Genomic DNA, 19,571 nt, shown 5'->3' with positions numbered 1-19,571 from the left:
AATTTTTGCAAATGATAAAGCTTTTACATAAAGGTCCTTTTTAGATTCAGAAGTAACTTCTCTACAATAATAGCAGACATAAAAGCAGGGCTGTGTGGTGAAAATAACACTTTTATAAAATGTATTTCTGTTTAAAATTTCTTTGTGTTATCGAGGCCTTATAGTTGAGTGCCTTTAATTCTGCATGGCCCATGACATCTCTCCAGTCACACAAAGTCAAACAAAAAGGGTCAATTTATTAAGATGTTGTTTAGAACAATAAACTGTAGTGCCTGAGAAGTGAACAAGGATTTAGTAGTGAAAATTAGTAGTGAAGTTGATGAACAAATAAATGCTGCCACTACATTTCAGGAAACAAGCTTCTTCTACCCCCAAATCAGTCAAATAATCATTCAATTAATTAACCAATCAAAACCAGTAACCAGATTTACTTTGATGAACTGGTAAAGGTCAAGCCTAATTTCAGCTTAACTTTGGTTGCAGCTTCTTATGCTGTAGTTTAAACAACTAGGTGTCAATTTTATAAAATGCACACCAGCACACACACTTCTTTAAAAAAAATTAACTGAATTTTGGAAATCACAGACAGCATTCAAAAAGCCTAAATAGCCATTTTCAGTGATGTGATTCAACTTTATTGCACTATGTTGTTAATGAAAAATAAAGATGTAAATAAATATGTTCCTCTTTGTGTTACATGGTAAGTTAATCATGAAAATGGTCCCACTTATGTTACATGGTAAGTTAATCTTACTTTAAAAAGTAATAAGTTACCAAACATGGTTGTATCCCATGTGAACAATCTAATACTGATAAGGATTCCTCTCTCATGCATCGCAGGCTACAGAGAAGTGGTAGTGAAGTCATGCATCGCCGCCACACCACACTCCGGGAGAAGGGCAGGCGGCAGGCCATCCGCGGGCCAGCGTACATGTTCAATGAGAAAGGGACTAGCCTAACAGCGGAAGAGGAACGCTTCCTCGATGCCGCTGAATACGGTAACATCCCCGTCGTGAGGAAGATGCTGGAAGAGTCCAAGACCCTGAACTTTAACTGTGTGGACTACATGGGCCAGAATGCCTTGCAGCTGGCAGTGGGGAACGAGCACCTGGAGGTGACGGAGCTGCTCCTGAAAAAGGACAACTTGGCGCGAGTGGGGGATGCTCTCCTGCTGGCCATCAGCAAGGGCTATGTGCGGATTGTGGAGGCCATCCTCAGTCACCCTGCCTTTGCCGGCGGCCTCAGGCTTACCCTCAGCCCCCTGGAACAGGAGCTGCGGGACGACGACTTCTACGCCTACGATGAGGACGGCACCCGCTTCTCCCACGACATCACCCCCGTCATCCTGGCTGCCCACTGCCAGGAATACGAGATCGTACACATCCTCCTGATGAAGGGGGCTCGCATTGAGAAGCCACACGACTATTTCTGCAAGTGCCACGAGTGCACTGAGAAACAGAGGAAAGACTCCTTCAGCCATTCGCGCTCAAGGATGAATGCGTACAAGGGGCTGGCCAGTGCCGCCTACTTATCCCTTTCCAGCGAAGACCCTGTACTTACTGCCTTAGAGCTCAGCAATGAGCTGGCAAGACTTGCAAACATAGAGACAGAGTTTAAGGTGAGAAATTGAAGGTGGTGTAGATGTCCTGGTAAGGTGGCATCATGATACTGTATAGTGGATTTTGTGTCCATTGCTGCTTTTCTGTTTCTCATCCTTTTGTCTTCTAGTACCCAGAGTATAAATTCAGGGGTTATTTAAAAATCTGGAATCCTTGGATGAGGATATTTATATTTGAGTATTTTGGAGTAATGAGTTCTTGAGTATTTTTACAGGTACATGTTTTTCATGTTTAGCTCAAACTCACTACAGTGTTTATTTTTTCTTATATGTTTCCTTTTAAATGAAAATTTTCATGTAGTAATCCCTTTACTACAAGTAATAGGTTTATTCCATGCTGAAAAAGAAGAAAGAGAACACAACGTTTCGGCCGTGAGGCCTTCTTCAGGTGTGAGAGAGACAGGGCAGTAGGCAAAGGTAAAGTAGCGGGAGAACAAAGGTTGGGAGGGAGGAGGAGTACTTTACTACTATACTAGTAGTACTTTACTACTATATGGAAAATCTACAACTCTTCTTAAAACATTTGTAAAGCATATTGCTGAAAAATAGACTTTGATTTTTTGGGGGAGAGATGCATCTTAGTTTTGTTAAGAAGAAACCAAACTTAGCCATCTTTAGCTCCATCCATATCCATCTGGATCCTCAAGAACTTGATCACAACAGCTCAAGGTAAGCTATGCATGAGCAGCCAACATGCCATTTAGTACTAGCCAATCCATCACACTCACCAATCAAATCCAATAGGCTCATAAGGTATTGCTCAACTTTAACACCATTTGTATCTCTCTCTCCACATCCATAGAGATAAAAGGCATATTTTTTGCCATATAATGCAGATCTGTCAGGATTAACTACTGGGATTTCAGTAGAAGATCTTCATAGAATTGTGTTTCTGTGTGAAGTGAAAAACACTGACCTAACAATGTGTAAGACATTTGCACAGTAATGTACATATTCTGTTATTTTTTATTTCTGAGGTAAAGATTGAAATTGGGATATAGTAAATACCAGAAGCCAGATAGATTTTTAAATGTATTACTCTATTCACGAGGAACAAGTAATCAAGCTTTCTATAATGACCCAGATGTCTTTTTCTGTTATGAAGAAGATATACATGGGAAAGGTCCTTTTAAAGGACAGTATTTAATTGCCAGCAATCAAAATGTTATTATTTCCTAATTATATAACATCCCTAATGTTTTTGTGGATACAGTTGAGGCCGCATATTTAATTTCTTTTCCATGAAATTATTAACTGTACTATTAATAGCCTGACATCTGTATAATTATACTATTTTGGGGCTGTGGCCAATTCACCTTCAAATAGGGTTAAACAAAAATATGTCTGTTCTAAATTAAACCTTTACAGCATATGCAACGAAAAATGTAAGGTCCAAAAAAAACCCAATTAAGTTACATTTCTTAATTTCTCGTGTTTGAAAACTATTTGCTTCATTTATTCCAATAAACCTACTTAGTAGTTTTATTATATGTAGTGCAAGTACATTTCTGTCCTTTATAATAAAATAAGTCGACTTCTCACAAACATTATGTTTTTTATCTTTTGTAAACATAATCATTCCAAACCCCTATTTCACAAAACAGCTACAAATTCTCCAACTCATCCATTCCCATATTCTAATACAGCCTGATTTCAAGTTCATTCACTACCAAAGTGTAGCACCCACCTAAGGTGACATGCCAGAGCCATTATGCATCAGCAGAGTCACTGCACAGCACGTCATACAAGACTGACTAAGTAAGCCACAGTGGAATTTAGCTGCTATTACGGACATTAACCTCCAAGTAGAACCTCTGTTTAATGTCTCATTTAAAGGACAGCAGTTTGAACACCACCCTGTCCACTGCCACTGTACTGGGACATTGTTTTAGACTTTCTGGCACAAAGGGAGTAGAGATACATACTGGCCCACTAACACCATTTGTAGCAGCAACCCGTTATTTCTTGAAGATCTGTGATCGCAGTGCTCAATAGTCCCAGCCTTGCTTTGCTCCTGAGATCTGATGAGACCAGCCTAAAAGAAGTGTGTACCATCCACATATTTACACACAAACACAGATGATATAATATTCTGTCCCCTTCTCCCACCTCTCACTCCTCCTCCCTCCCAACCTTTGCTCTCCTGCTACTTTACCTTTGCCTACTGCCCTGTCTCTCTCACACCTGAAGAAGGCTCCACGGCCGAAACGTTGTGTTCTCTTTCTTCTTTTTTTCCGCATGGAATAAACCTATTACTTGTTCCTTTGCAGCCTACACATGCTGACGCAGCTACCCACCTGATGATATAATATTACCCACTGGAACCCTAGAACTGCTCTGTCCATTAAGAGTTACTGTTTTAAATGCATTTACTTCCACCCCATCAGCTTCACAAGTGAAACACATTCTGTTTGAACAATACAGCAGTATGTGAGTTTCAAAATACAGAGCAGCAAAGGCTATAAATGGGATCATGCACGAAATCTCCAGAGGAGCTGTTTTTCAGCGCAAGGATTAGTACATGTGATTTTGAGACTGATAAAATCAGAGATAAACCCCACTCTCTTTTTGAAAGGCAAACTCTTTCTCTAAAGGTCCTTTCCCAGAGGATACAGCTTTTTGAAGTTATTGACAGGAAAGGTTACTTTAAATTAAAATAAAGTCTTACTTTACTCATTATTTGCAGTTTTTTTTCAGCCAAAAAGACGTTGCTTTTATCTGCCTGTACAAAAAGGCTGTTGTGTATCCCTCAAAAGCATGCATGAATCGAAAACAGTTTTTACTGGAAAGGTAGTTACAATTATACTCTGGAATGTGCTACCTAAGATAAGAAATAGCTAATCTTGCTTGTGGCGTGCATGGAATATTTTTTCATGTAGTGAAGAGGCAATTTATACCCTTCAGGCTTTCAACATCTTACAAAAACATGTTTCCATGAAAGGTGCTTTACTTCATTGCTTCAGTTTGTAAACCTTCCACTCTATCTTTGAGATCATTTTTTTAGGTTTTGCTTTCTGGGAAAAGGTAATTCCTTTATAGAACTCAAACATTCCCTGTTTTTCTATCCACGGTTTACAGAATTTATCTTGTCTTTTCCCACTGTGACACAATCAGAGAGGCCTCTAGATCAGTTGTTATTAAAACATTGAATCCAACCATTCCAGAACCAGTATTCAGCCTGGAAAAAAAACAATATTCAGTAGTTTCAATAATCACCAAATTACAACTGAATTTTTCCATCCATGTATTTTCAATAGTCATTTCATCGAATGCATGATGCTCAATGAACTGATGTCTACTGATGTAGACAAATAGAAGTGTCTACAATTGAGAGGGATGGGTAGGCAGCTGTACCTGTCTAGGGGCTCAATTTTCACCCTACACAAAAGAGACTTTAGCACTCCACTGCAGGCTTAGTGCAGTGTAATACACGATTTATTATAGTCACTGTAGACCAGTCATTGGGTATGAATCCCTTTGAAATCCATTTTCGATGCATAAAGATTCTAGAACTCTCTCATGCAGATTCATGCCACTGACTGATATTTATGGTTTCATCCTGACATCCACATAGTCGCTGCAGATTATGATCTACTGTATATGGTTTTAGAAAAAGTTTGTTGGTGTTTTTTTTACCATCACGGGCATCTATTTGTTGATGGTGACACTCTATATAATAGTGTTGATGTAATATGTTGTACGTAGAGTCGTTTTATGAGAATGTTTTGGAAATAAATATGCCATACATTAAGGATCTCTCTTCACATGGTATTTATTAGAGCATCAAAATATCTTTCTGTTCTCTTTTTGACGCCTTAATAATTGCTTTTCCTTTTTGTGTCACTAATTTACAATTTAGGATTGGAAGTATGTTGAAATTAAAATGATCCTTTGAATTTTCCCTGCATTCAAGCATAAAGTCTAATCTTCTGCTCCACCTTAAGGCTGTGTACTCATGTGTTAAAGAAACAGATGTGCACACCACAGTGGCTGAAAATCTGCATTACCCTCCATCATTTCTGGAATACATTAGGAAATAAATATTTTCTTTTTTCACCAGTCATATGCACATAGTACTTATTTTGTCATGTCTACATGAGTAATTCGTGAAGAAATCTAACATATTATGGTTATGAAAGAATGAAAGCCTCACATTTTCATTAGTACTCTAATTCCTAGTATTGAATTGATTTATTTTTATTATTCTTGGGTGTCATAGAATAATACATCAGATGAGATCTGATTGCAATTGCCATATTGTAAAAAGGTTAAGCTTAAAATGTCCTATTTTGTGTATTGTTATTTGATATAGTACATTTTCTTGTGGAAGTGCTTCTTGATTGGGCTCACAATATCAATGCAATATGATTGCTCAAAATATAGGGCAGAAATTGGTATGGAAAATATTTTTCACTACTTTAAATCAGTCAATATGCTATGCAAATATTCAGCTAACAATGGATGAAACCGAAAGTTGCCCAACAAATTAGTTATACCATTGTATGCTTTAAAGTACTGGAACTATTATCTATTATAATCTATTAACGCAACAGCCTGGCAAACACAAATGCCACAAAAAGTAAATAAAAGCAAAATAACTACTGCTTTGTAATGATAAAAATAGATTTTGCTTTTATTATCACAAATAATTTTCAGCTGTTGAATTTTGGAGTTTCCAATGCACCCTTTGAAACTTGGCCTCTCCACATGCCTATGACATTTTCAACTGCTATAACCATTACAAAAATCTTCACTAAAATTCAACTATACTAGAAGGCATTTTTTTTGTTTGTTTCAATAGTCTGAAATCATGATGGAGGCTTTAACAAGCAGAATTAGATTTAACCCATTAGTCACTAGTCACATGCCAGGAAAGGTCTATGACAGAACCAATTGGTGTAGTTTTACAAATTGTATGAAAGACATTTTTGATTGAACACTTTTTACCTCTGTTTCAAACACAGTAAACATGTGTTCTCTATGTTTGTAAGTAAGCAGATTCTCTGTGTTTGCCTCCCCTTGCAGAATGATTACCGGAAGTTATCTATGCAATGTAAGGATTTCGTTGTCGGGGTGCTAGACCTTTGCCGAGACACCGAGGAAGTGGAAGCCATTCTAAATGGAGACGTGGACCAGGTACCTCAGGGGGATCACCACAGGCCCTGCCTCAGTCGTGTGAAACTGGCCATCAAATATGAAGTGAAAAAGGTGCAGCTACATTCATTTACCTGTGTTGGGTTCATTAAGTAGAGAAATCATTTTTGGGGATATAACACCTGTCATTTGTGTTGCATGGCAGCAGGTCAAAGTTGGTGACCTTATTGTTCTGTATTGAAATGGATACTAAAGACCAATGGAAAACTGTCCATCCAAATTATGTCAAATGTCAAGAGTTATGGAAGATGTTGACATCTCTACTTTACCAGAATTTAAACACCTTGGCTATTGCAACTTACTATCTAGCTACATATTTTAATTGTATTACTATTAAAATCTGAAAAGTAATCCCATCATCATTTTGTATTCCACCACGGATTCATATTTATAGTCTTTAGCATAAGGCAATGTATCAAAATGCTAAGTGGGTAAAAACTGAATTGCTAATTGTGTCCTGGAATGATCTTGTGCGTAGGAGGCAGAGGCATGGGAAGATAGATGAGTCTAGATATCAGATTTGTCTGGTAGTCATGGGTTAACAATATTCATTAGTTTCTGTCTAAAATGGACATATTAGAAGAAAAGGATTCAGAGCTGAGATCACCTCAGTAAAAGAAAAAGAAAAGGCTCCCAGGCAAAGACAGAAGCTGAAGTAAATTGGGAGGAGGGAGGGCAGCTGTCATTTAAATTGAGTTTTGTGTGATTTAATGTTTCCCCATTTACACATTTTTTTAAAGAATAACAGGACCTTCTTACAGAATATATGAAAGAAGACAGAATTCCCACAATGGAGCCACAGTTTCTACTGAGATTATTAATGCAAGAAAACAGTGTCTTCCTTACCGTAGTCTACACCACACCTGTACATAAATTTCAATGCAAACTTAAATTTCAACAGGGTTTATGATACAGTACCTGCTGCCCCATTTTTGTCACTCTGTGACAAATACAGTATGTTTCAGGGTCTTATCAGGATAAGGATTTGTTACTTCCACCCAATTAATCTTTATTAATTTAATCCAATTAGCATTTATAATTTACATTTGCTTACCTTGTTCTAAAGTGTCACCACGTCAATATGAACAGCACATTCTAAACAATTTGTTAACAAGTGTCCAACATGTCAGTGTTACTTCTAGCAAGCAAATTAGCATTAATAATGACTTCCCACTCATCGAATGAGAGTGTTTAACAGGGATACCAAGTGTTTGTGTTATGTTGATACAATTGTTATTGTTTTCTATGTGTCGTATTCAGCTTTGACATCAGAAAAGAGACTGTTGACATCTGTATTGCGGTTAGCTCAAATAACACATGAGCGGTCAATGGAATTTGAACCTGTTAAAACGTTCTTTGACTTTGGAGAAAAGGTAAATCTCACAACACTCCCACGGATACAATAGTGAAATTGGCTCCTGATCTTGAAAAGAGTAAACGAAAATTCTCTTTTCTATTCTATGGTTGTGGATATGAGTCATACAATGCCTACAAAATCCAGCTAAAATGAAATACAATATTACCTTTATGAGGATTCGTAGCACCCAAGAATAAAATGTGTTTGGGAATGTTGGGAATGAGATTTGGCTAAACCTTCTAGGTTGAGGGATAGTCCTCTGACCATAGGATGAGGAAGTTAGGATTCCAGTGCAGAGTGAGGAGTTAGACAAGCAGTAGATGCAAAGGTGGAGATGGGATTGGAGGAGGAATATATAAAACAAATGTAAAAAAATAAGTTTCCTTACATTCTTTATAGCGTTTGGGAAACAATGGGAAACAACTTTCATTAAGCATTAAAAATCTTGATAGTATACATATTATAGTTCCTATGATATAATTCTTTAATGAAATGAAAAAACAATAAGACAGCATCAGATTTTAGTTTACTTTTACAGTAAATGGTAGATATCCCATACCGACACTCCTTCATGACTTATAGTATCTCACACAAAGTAAAGTTGACTTAGTGCTGCATTTAACTTTTTCAGCACGTTTGGATTATTTTTCTACAGATGTTCTTTTTCTACATCATTCACACTGTTCGAAATGTATGCGCAAGCAAATGTGCTCCATATAAAACAATTAAATTACTTATTGTGGATTGTCAGGTTGTACTTTAATTGATGCTCATAGTATGGTTATTTTATGTGAAAAGAAAATGTACCCTCCAGGCTGAGCTGACATCCTCAACTTTCAGATAAATGAGTCGCAAATGAACTGTGACTTTGCTGTAGAGATAATTGGTGAAATATTTTGAGGTGCTTATCTTCAAATGTCAGGAACGTGATTCATTTGCCTTCTAAAGCTTTATGTTGTTGAAGGAGACAAAATATTGTTTGCTGTGATTGTACTGCAAATCAATTAATTAAATCTTGCATCCTTTTATTAATAGTTTCTCCAAAAATCAGATTCTGAACACAGGTATAAAAAGTTTAACTCAAGAATATTGGCTGAGAATAGGTTTTGGGAGTGAGTAGATGGCTCTCATTAAATTTATAGAAAAGGTACAGACAATAAATTGAAAGCTTTTGAGGTATAAAAATATATCTAATTGGGAAAGGTAAAAGAACTTTCTTGAAATTACTTTTTTGAAAAGATGAAGCGAAACTGGCAAAGGGTTTTTGAGCATATTATTATCTGCCTTTCTTTAGAAAGAACAGTATCTCAGCAGATGTTTTAAGAAGGAAACACAATATATATGTAAATGGGATTGTGTCTTAGGAATGCTTAGCTTATACTTCTTGTAACAAGAGAAATGCTTAAATGTATTTCTTTTTAACAAGGCCTCTATTCCTCCTCAGCTGGAGCTCTGGATATGTCCGAGCAAAGCATACATGCCTTACTTGCTTACAATTATTTGCTTTTTTTCTTGTAGAAGTCAATGAGCTGCACTGTCCCAAATAGATAACTGCTAAAGTAGGTGATGTGGGAAAACAAAGGTGATTATATGGGCCAGAGTCTTGGCATCACATTGGGAACAGTTGAGAAATTAAGATGAAGGGTTATAAAAATGACTCCCTAGAAGCAAATGAAGCCTTTCCCAGCCACTGTCTGAATAAAAACATTTCTTGAAAATAGTTTCTGTGAAAAGTACCCTTTAGTACCTAGTTGGCAGCAATCTCGCCTTTTCAACTAGTGTTAGTTCAACTAGTGACCTGCTGAATCATCTCCCCAAGAAGTATAACTTGTTTATTGTAACACATATGGCCTCCATTGCTTGTGAGAGCTGGCTTACCAGAGCGGTGACGTCACCGCCCTTCCCTGTGAATAGCAGGGACTGCAGCCACTGGGCTGAAGGGAGATATCCCTTTGGCTCAAGAGGCTGGGTCCCTGTTGAGTGATGCGGGAGGCCTGGGTTCGAGTCCCTGATGGTGGGGGGCTGACCTGATGCGGCAGCAGTGAGGGTGCCCACGTGAACCCTGTAGCGTTACATTATTCATATTCTGTCCCTTTTCGGGTCAGTTGCCTATACAGAGGTATTTGAGAAGATCTTACAGTATATTCAATTAGAAATCTTTATTGAGTTGTTTAAAACACATAGTGCATACCTCGTGTTATTTTTATCGCAGAAGTGAAAGTGTTTTGAAGAACACTCAAAAAATTGCTTTATAGGTTTCTGTGCATCTGTTGAATTAATCTACTGTGGTGGCATGCACAATTTATACATTTGGCATTGAGGTGTTTTAGATCAATCAAGTATAACATCTGAATGACAACAATGCTGATGCTGATGCTGAAATCTCTACAAGCTGCCCTGACTCATTGTCAGATTTAGTGTCCTTGTAGTGCCCTTGTACTTCAGAGATCATTGTAAAGAGAAATGTGCTCTGTATCATTACTCCTTTGGTTATGTTGTATGATGAATTGAAAAGTAGAAATGCCAATCAAAAGACTATCCAAAACACTAACACAGGGAACATTTTAATGTTTTTTTATTGTTTCCTCGCTAAACCCTGAAGCTATTCAAAAATTCAGCTGAGACAGCTAATGCTTCCAGACGTAGAACAACTGTGTGCTTTGTTTTTCAGATTATAAGCTTCTTATCTTCCCCACTCCTGTTGGGTGTGAAACATTAATGTTTATGTCGAGATGATCTAAAACTAATGGTAATTCCACAATGTTTGAAATGTTAATTAACTGTATGTTTGTGGTGGGTGATGAGGTGGGAACACCTACATAGGATTCTGGCATCACATATTTGCTAAAAGTGTTGATTTCCAAGTGTTTCCAAGAGGGATGTTAATTCCTCCACGCATAAACATTGCTCAGCTGACAGCCACCACTAGCACCACATTCTTCAAGATTTGTACAGTAGTAAGGTTGTGATATTTATGCATTTGCTAAACTTTTGACTGGATAAATATTTTCCTCTGTCTTTAAGCTGGGTTAAAAGTTCTACATGCAGATGTTTATGGAAAAAGGATGATCCATGAAGAGAGATTAGTAGGTTCATGTGGAAAAGCTACAGTAGGTTGCTATCCTAAATTTAAGAGCTGCACGTATTGCACTGATTTGCTTTCTTTCTCTTTGGCTATAGTTTGTTGCCCATCCAAACTGCCAGCAGCAGCTACTCACAATCTGGTATGAGAACCTGTCTGGGCTGCGTCAGCAGTCAATAGGAGTGAAGTGCTTGACAGTCCTGGGAGTCACCATTGGCCTTCCATTTCTGGCCATTGCCTACTGGATCATGCCCTGCAGCAAGGTACAGGCTCCTCAGGTGCATAAATATACAATTGATTATTATGACTTCAAACACTAATATCAAAATTCCACATTGTTAAAGCAGAATCTGCCAGTTTTCTTACTTTCTTAATGATAGAAGGTCTAGGGTACATTCATGGCTCTTGTTATTGTTCCTGTCTGGTACTCTTCTGATAAAACTTGCTGGTAGCAGTCAACAAGCCATAAAGAGCCACTGGTTGGCCTGCAATTAAAAGTGTTTTTCAGTTCCTAATTTGCAAATTATTTCATTCTTGTCATTTTTGTTGTTTGACAAAAAGGAATGCAAAAAATGTGTATTACATAAATTAACATATTTCTACATCCTGTCTCAATAGCTGCATAAATGAATAGAAATGCATGGAAGAAAATGCTGTTATTCTTTTTTCTTTGCAGGTCTAATTACCATTCTAATTATAATGTTTTCAATGAAATGGGACATTTTTTGTAGCTTAATCAACATTGACAACATGAGATGTCTTTCCAGTTTTCTGTCATCAATAGTTACGTTGAACCAGATACTACCCTTTGCCCTTAAATATTCCAGAACAATTATTTTGACAATAAACCCTGGATGTAATATTGACCAAATTGTGAATGTGTCCTAAATTACTCTAAACACTGTTTTTCTCTACACTTGTTGTCTTGCTTCAGTTGTAGGTTAAAACACAGATGACGGGAAATTTGAGTTTTTCAAAATACAGCGGGTAATTGGTGTTTTTTAACAAACGTTCAGGAGGACGTCTAATTCTAATCTTGCACTTCCACTATAGTTCTGCCACCTGTCTGGTTCATTCCTCATAAAAGAGGGAGATTGTGACAGTGCGGACCTTCAGCCAGCAATGTCATTTCCTCAGCCAACCAAGTTGATGTCTATAAAGTATTAAATACAAACTTCGTACCTTTGTTCCCAGTAAAGAGATTTTATCTCTGGACATATTTTTCCATCTGGGGTATGAGGGTTATTAGCTTGGCTTTGGGTAATGTTAAGGAGGAACACCTGTTTCATTCTTTTATCATTGTAAATCCTACACGAGTTTACATTTGCAACTCCTAGCTCAGGATAAATTGATACTTTCCTATGACTTTTCTCTCAGTTGTATTTCACCATCATCCTCATCAATGGTGTGTTTTATAACAAAATGCGGTGTCCTTAGAATTCGTTTGGTATATATTTGTTTAGTTTTGGTATATTTCATTTTCAGATATATTCATGGTACTGAACCAATTCACTCATCTTGTTTTCTTTATTTTCTTTAAACCTTTACCTCTTGTATAGCCTAAGGTAAATTGTTTCTTTTAATTATTATTCATAAATGCTGCCAAGGGGTATTTTAAAATGATTTGGGAAAAAATGCCGAAAGAAGGTCTACATTTTTGTCAAAATCCCCTTGTTACATATGTTTGTCATGGTGTTTGCTCCTGATCTGATCCAGAGGAGGAAAGAGGCCTCTTTACTGAAGGAGTTGGTGAGCCATGACATTGTTTGCCCTCAAAAGATATTGAAGTCAAATCCTACATATATTACCGGCTGACTCACTATTTATTTTTATCTTTCCTTTTTATTATTTATGGAAAGGAATATAGTTATATAAAAAGGGCAAATTAATTTTATAATTTGTCAGACAAACTTCAAACTCAGGAATTTTTATTGGCATAAATTTCGATCCCCTCGATGCGATTTTAAGACTTGTATGTTCAGCATATGCGTTTTAAGATTTCCATGTCGCTCTACTCTTTGTGTGTCGATGAAATTCATATGTGGGGTCAAGTTTTACAGGGGATTAAAAAAGTTGTTTTAAATATGCTGATTTGGTCTGTGGCTTTTGGAACTGTCTGCAACATTATGTGCATTGCTATTGTATTCAGAACATCTTGGGTTCCAGAGTCAAGGAGAACAATACACATTCTTTTGTAAAAAGGAAAGGATTTAAAATGTTTGATACGAATGAAATGGAATCTCATGATGTCACTGTTTTTGTTTCGGTTTTATTACACAAAAACTGTGACTAATGTTTGTGTCAAGAAAATAGAAGTTGTGCTCTTTTGTTTCACTTTCAAGGTGGATCTCCATTGAATTGCAAGTCCGTCTTAATTAAAATTTCTCCTAGTGATTGTCATTCTAGAACGGTTCCAGTGTAGAAGATCAACGTTTCTGTGTCATTTCAACTGACAAAAATAACTACTGAGTTAAGGAATGTAGAAACTGATGGAGGAGAAAACATTCTCCCTTAGACTAGATACAATTAGTTGATATCCAGTAAAGGAAATTATTTGTATAATATAATTACACGTATGTTTTACAGGAGACAATTAGCCAAATTTGACCTTCTGAAAGATAACTTGAGATAATTATTAAACAGGTGGCAACTCTATTCTCAATCAGTCTTAAAAATCAGATTTTTTTTTACTAACAAGATTTTTAGATGTACTTACCAGACTTAGTGTTCTGTGTGCTTTTATAATCACACCTCATTAAAGACAGTTAAATTTTACTTGTATGGTACTTTGACATATCCAGTGAAACAATGAGAACAAAGTCTTCTTACAGAAGAAAATGGATGGAAAGACAGTGGGATTAATTAGATAAATGCTTCATTGCCTTCCCTAATTACAGCTCCAAATATTGCCTTGCTTCCATAATTAAAATGCAGGTATTAAACACAGTTTCTGAATAGCACACTTACCAAATGGAAAGGATTACCTGATTGATGCTGTAAAAATGCTTCTGCCGTGTTCTGTGACTAAGCTTCAAATTCTTTTTCATGACAAATTCACTTCTGCTAGGTTTTCTCACACCAGAATAAGGGCATTACATTTATCCTATTAGGAACATTTCTTATGAAAGATTATTCATTCAGATAAATGAAACCAAGACAAAAAAATAAGAAATGCAGCTAAATTAAAACACTTTACAGCCTTTTGGGTTTATTTCAGCTCAACTTCACACTCAGATATTCGATAAAAGAAGTAAACTGCATCTGTGCATTTCTAACTGAAATTTCAGGTGTGCTGTAGGAGATAGTGAAGAATAAGTGTAAAAAGGAGTATGAGATGAGCAAAGTGAAAAATTTGCTGACCTTGAATTGTCCTTCACAGCATTCCTATCATAGCAAAGCCACGCCACTAATGTTAAATCATAGGGTGACAAAAATGAATTGTGAGCAAAAAAGAAAAACGGTTTCTGTCATTATGCATGAAATTAAAGAGCCCAAAGTAAAGTTAACAGTCTCATTCATATTTATTACCTGGGCATGCACCATCAATCTCACTTTCCTCTGTTTGTCAAGACTGGTTTATCAACTTTGAAGTATTGCATATACAAATGGAACACATTGATGTTTTACAGTTATTTAAGATTAGAATTACCTTTTTCTTTGATGAAAATATGGTGGCCAGTTTATTCCCTGATTACTTGTTCCCTGATTGCTCCTTTTGTAGCATGACTGCACAGCTCATTAGCAAACACAAGCATATTGCAGCATTCCTGGAAGACCCAGAAAATTCCTTTTCTTAAATATTTGTACTTCATTATACAACATAATATGTTATTATTAAGGCATTATTGTAATTCTAAGAAGTTTTTTAACAATCCAAAATCCAAAAGAAAGAGGATACTCAGCATTTGAGTTTAAGATACATTACACAATGTGAGAAAATGAGAAAGATATAGGGCCAAAGGCAACATGTTTGAAAGAGAGTCCATATTTATTTATTCACCACAACATGTTGTGTGTTTGCATCCTGTTTTAAATTCTTAAACGGTTAAATTCTTTTGGGGTATTTTTCTTATATTTAAATATTTATTTATTTTTGATGATATTTTTCTTATAACTTGATAAATGGGTAAGAAACACTTGATTACATTATTGATTATTGCTGATTATTGCTGTCACTGATACTTAAATGCACAAGTACAGTTTCTTCCTCAAAAGAAATCCAAGCTATTTTGTACTTAAAGAGTACATCAAGAGTTCCGATAGCTTACATATTTCTATGAATTGTTTTGTTTGTTTTTCTCCCCAAAAGCAACCATTTAGTATTTTTTAGGGTTATTTTTTTTATTTTGGGTTGACTGCATTTTTATTGTAGAGAATATTTCGGACCTAATTAAATGTGAAACTCCTAAGGTAATCAAGCTGGACTAAAATATTCACCATGCAGGGTAATACTGCACAAAAGGAATTTAAATTGCCTATTGTCTAATAATCTGATTCAAATCAGAGTGATTCAGTGCAAGGCTTCATCTGTTTCAGATAATAGATTGTCAGGTTTTGTACTGAGTTTTCTTTCTGAGTTTTGAAAGTCTATATTCCATGGCTGACTTACAGCATTAACATTTGACATTTTGAAACTAGACTGAAAGCAATAGTGGTTGAAACCTTGATTAACCCAACACTGTTGCATTAAAAAGCTCATTTAACACTTTTCACTATGAATTGTTTCTTGCAGCTGGGTCAGATACTCCGTAGTCCCTTTATGAAGTTTGTTGCACATGCAGTTTCCTTCACTATCTTCCTGGGCCTGTTGGTTATCAATGCTTCTGACCGTTTTGAAGGGGTGAAGAACCTACCTAATGAGACCATTACTGACCATCCTCGCCAGATTTTCAGAGTGAAGACCACTCAGTTCTCCTGGACAGAGATGTTGATCATGAAGTGGGTATTGGGTAAGTGGGCATTTTTGTAACCTGAGTAGAAGTTCATTATTCCAGAGCTCACAAGACAGAATACTGCCATTGAACATGGTGTTCCATATGATGTAGCCTCCCACAAACAGCACAGTATGAATTTGTCATGGATTTCATACCTCTGTTATTATGTACAATATGACAAAAGTGTCCATTTTAAGCTGGCTACCACTGAGGAGGTAAACGTTCAATATTTATTACTACAAACTGTGCTTATTATGATAATGATGCATCCATAGCCTTAATACAGACATTTTAGGCGCTATTTTGGAGCATGTGAGCTGTGTTCAATTAATTTAGCTCTGTATTGCAAAAACTGCTTTTTTTGTCTTTTTCATCCATTCCTTTTCAACCACCTCATCCAATTCAGGGTCAAAGATGAGCCAGAGCTTTTCCCAGAAAGCAAAAGGCACAAGATGAGATATACCCTGGACAAGATGCCAGTCTGTTACAAGGCACACACAAACATGTACACTCACACTACAGCCAGGTTTCTGAGAAGCAATTAACCTACCATTATGTCTTTGGACTGTGAGAACAAACTGGAGAACCTGCAGAAAACGCATGTGAACACAAGGAAAACATACAAACTCCCCAGGTGCCCTGGGTCCAGAATTGAGCCCAATGCTAACCACTGCACTACCGTGTTTTTTTTTTAATTTGTGAAATATAAGAACTGTTATTTAGTCCACGATTTTGGTCATTCATATCATGGCATACTGATCAGTATAAGTTAAAGGCATTCAAACTCTTGTTAAGACTGTAAAGCCCTTTTTGAATGACAGTGAAAAGGCCAGAGATAATCTCATTCATATTCTAAATCCTGTCCTTTGAAGCCGGGATGATTATTGTGCAGCTGGGAGCCCGATTAGAAACACATTTCAGTAAGGGTGATTTTCTCAATTTCAGAGAATTCCAGCTCTGACCATGACATGTAATAACTGGCTTTGAATTGAATCAGAGGCTATATCTAACAAGTGGCTGAATGAGAACTATAAATGATACTGTACTTGTATCTGGAGCACTAAAAATTCCTGAGCTGAATCAACTAGGAATCATCATGGGGAATATCAGGTGTGCTGCTGCAGAAGATGGTGAAGAGGAGATGATAATGAAAATGATGTATGGACAATGTTTTCTGAGTTATCATGAGACAAAGAGAAAACTGAGAGTGGCTTCATTTCTTAATTTCCCCAGCGCATTTCTTGTTTATGATGCAAATGTTTATCACTCAAAATACAAAGGCACAAAATCATTGCACAACATGAAATGAACAATAACTAAGCATAGCTTGAAAATTAGTGTTTTGTTAACGTCAACAGAGGGAAGCTCTTTAAATTTCAAGACAAAAATTTGTAATAGTCTGTAATAAAGTATTTTTTCTTGTATGTTTATTTGTGTGTATTCAAATTAAACAGTGATAGTATCTACTGTATAAAGCTGGAGACAGTATAGTATAGTGGGTATGCCTCTGGATTCATAACTGTTATGTTTTGGGTTTAAGTCCCTGCTACAGAAAGAGGAATCTCTCTACTCTGGAATAAGGTACTGTATACCAGTGGTTCCAGTCTGCCCAGCTGTATAAGTGGGGTCTGGCATTGCTAGAGATAATCTCCGTGATGGACTAGCATTTGATCCATAAAAGGATGCACATGCCTTCAATGCTAATCGAGATGAGGCCTGGCCTGATGATCATAGAATAAAAAAGCAGAACAGTAATGTTTTGTACAAGTTTTTTTTCACTGCACTCTGTTCATTTAAATGAATTTTATTTGTTGTGTGTGTAAGAATACTCTGCCATTTGAGTGCACTTTGTCAAAGAACAATAGCATTTTGTCACTGATGTCAAGAAGCAACGTGTCACATTTTGTTCCACCTGCTCAATGCAACTTTTCGTAAGCCCGTGACATTTATTTTTATGTCAGAAACGTAATCGCTATTTGCCTCTCCCATTACTAATGCCCGCCTATGTCTATGAATCTGTTCTTGCCTGCAGGGATGATCTGGTCAGAGTGTAAGGAGATCTGGGCTGACGGTCCACGAGAGTATGTCATGCACCTGTGGAATGTTTTGGATTTCGGGATGCTGTCAATTTTTGTGGCCTCATTCACCGCCAGGCTGATGGCCTTTCTGAAGGCCTCGAAGGCACAGCTTTACGTCGATCTTCACGTGCCCAACAACGACCTCAGCAATGCCTCTTTGCCAGCTGAGGTGGCGTATTTCACTTATGGTAAGATGGCCGTGAGGGATTAACTAGGCATGAGACCTCATGATAAAGGTTTTGCTCTGCTCTTGCTTAGCAACAACTTTATGTGACTCCCTCCTTTCTGTGTGCCCTGTTGTGGCATGTTTTGTTTTCAAAACTACAGTAGGATGAGTAAAACTTAAAAAAAAAAACTCCTTGACTTTGAGAATAGCATTTTAAGTGTGCTTCAGGGAGCCACACTGGTAGCATGTACAGTATGCAGAGGTAACGCTTGCTTTAAAATAAGTGTTGTGGTATGGTAATGCTGAATCGATAGCCTGTACTTGAAAGTACTGGAGCTGGTCAGAGATCAGTATCTGGTTCTGGAGAGCACATTCTGCTGTGCTCTTGAGATCTAACATGCAATAAAGCTTAGCATGGAAATGCAGAATGCAGGCTGCCTCACTTAGCTGCTGTGAAAGAATGCTTGAAATAGCATTGAGTTTACCAGAAGGAAAAGTAGAAGTATTGATATGACATTATACCTTCTGAAACTTAAAATTGCATCACCAACAGAAACAAATCACAGATATTCTAATGCAAGATAGCAAGGATAAGACGTTCTCCAGCTTTTACTGTAATTGGCCATTTTACTGAAATGAACAGAGGAGCACCTGCTATGTACAAATTAATGGTGAGAGTGGAAAAATATCTATTAGCTGCAATTTGTGTCCAAGAAAGCAGTCTAGGGGGGAAAAAATTGATTGTTGTTGTAAACTGTTGGTGTTGTCTCTTTGTTGTTGCTTGGAGACTATTAAATATACAAAGTTGGCATATTAATAGTAAAGGTAGTTTTGATGTTTCCATATGTATCTATGTGTGCAGATGAAGGAAGGGAATTTATAACATATGCAACTGAAACATTATTAATATTTATGTATTCTACAGTATATCTGTATCTTCAGAACTCAGCTGACTTTGTCTCCAGAATGTAAGACTTTATAGAGGGCGCCATCTTGTGGCTGATATACCACAGCACAATAATTTATTTTCTGGTAATCTTCAGATGAAAAGCAAGTTCCGAATCTAATTTAAATGGTATTTTAATAAAAACAAACGTAATAGAAAAATAGAAAATATTATAAAAAAATGACAGATTTCATTTATACTATATTTTATTGCAGATAAAAAAAGAAAACAATTAC

The 19,571-nt window shown here is 36.7% G+C and overlaps 1 protein-coding gene across 1 annotated transcript in view; it reads left to right on the top strand.

Moving 5' to 3' along the window:
• Positions 1-865: 865 nt before the first annotated feature.
• The window catches only part of trpc7b (transient receptor potential cation channel, subfamily C, member 7b), a 29,635-nt gene continuing 10,929 nt past the window's right edge, over positions 866-19,571 (top strand). Inside the window, exons 1-5 of the mRNA XM_088932425.1 lie at positions 866-1,618; positions 6,644-6,826; positions 11,310-11,474; positions 15,944-16,160; positions 18,178-18,411. Coding sequence (XP_088788551.1) covers positions 866-1,618; positions 6,644-6,826; positions 11,310-11,474; positions 15,944-16,160; positions 18,178-18,411 — 1,552 coding nt within the window. The remainder of the gene's footprint in view (positions 1,619-6,643; positions 6,827-11,309; positions 11,475-15,943; positions 16,161-18,177; positions 18,412-19,571) is intronic.

The sequence above is a fragment of the Atractosteus spatula genome, chromosome 14 (genome assembly GCF_055471065.1).
Source record: "Atractosteus spatula isolate fAtrSpa1 chromosome 14, fAtrSpa1.hap1, whole genome shotgun sequence".
NCBI lineage: Eukaryota > Metazoa > Chordata > Actinopteri > Semionotiformes > Lepisosteidae > Atractosteus > Atractosteus spatula.
This window is presented reverse-complemented; position numbering and strand designations above follow the sequence as displayed.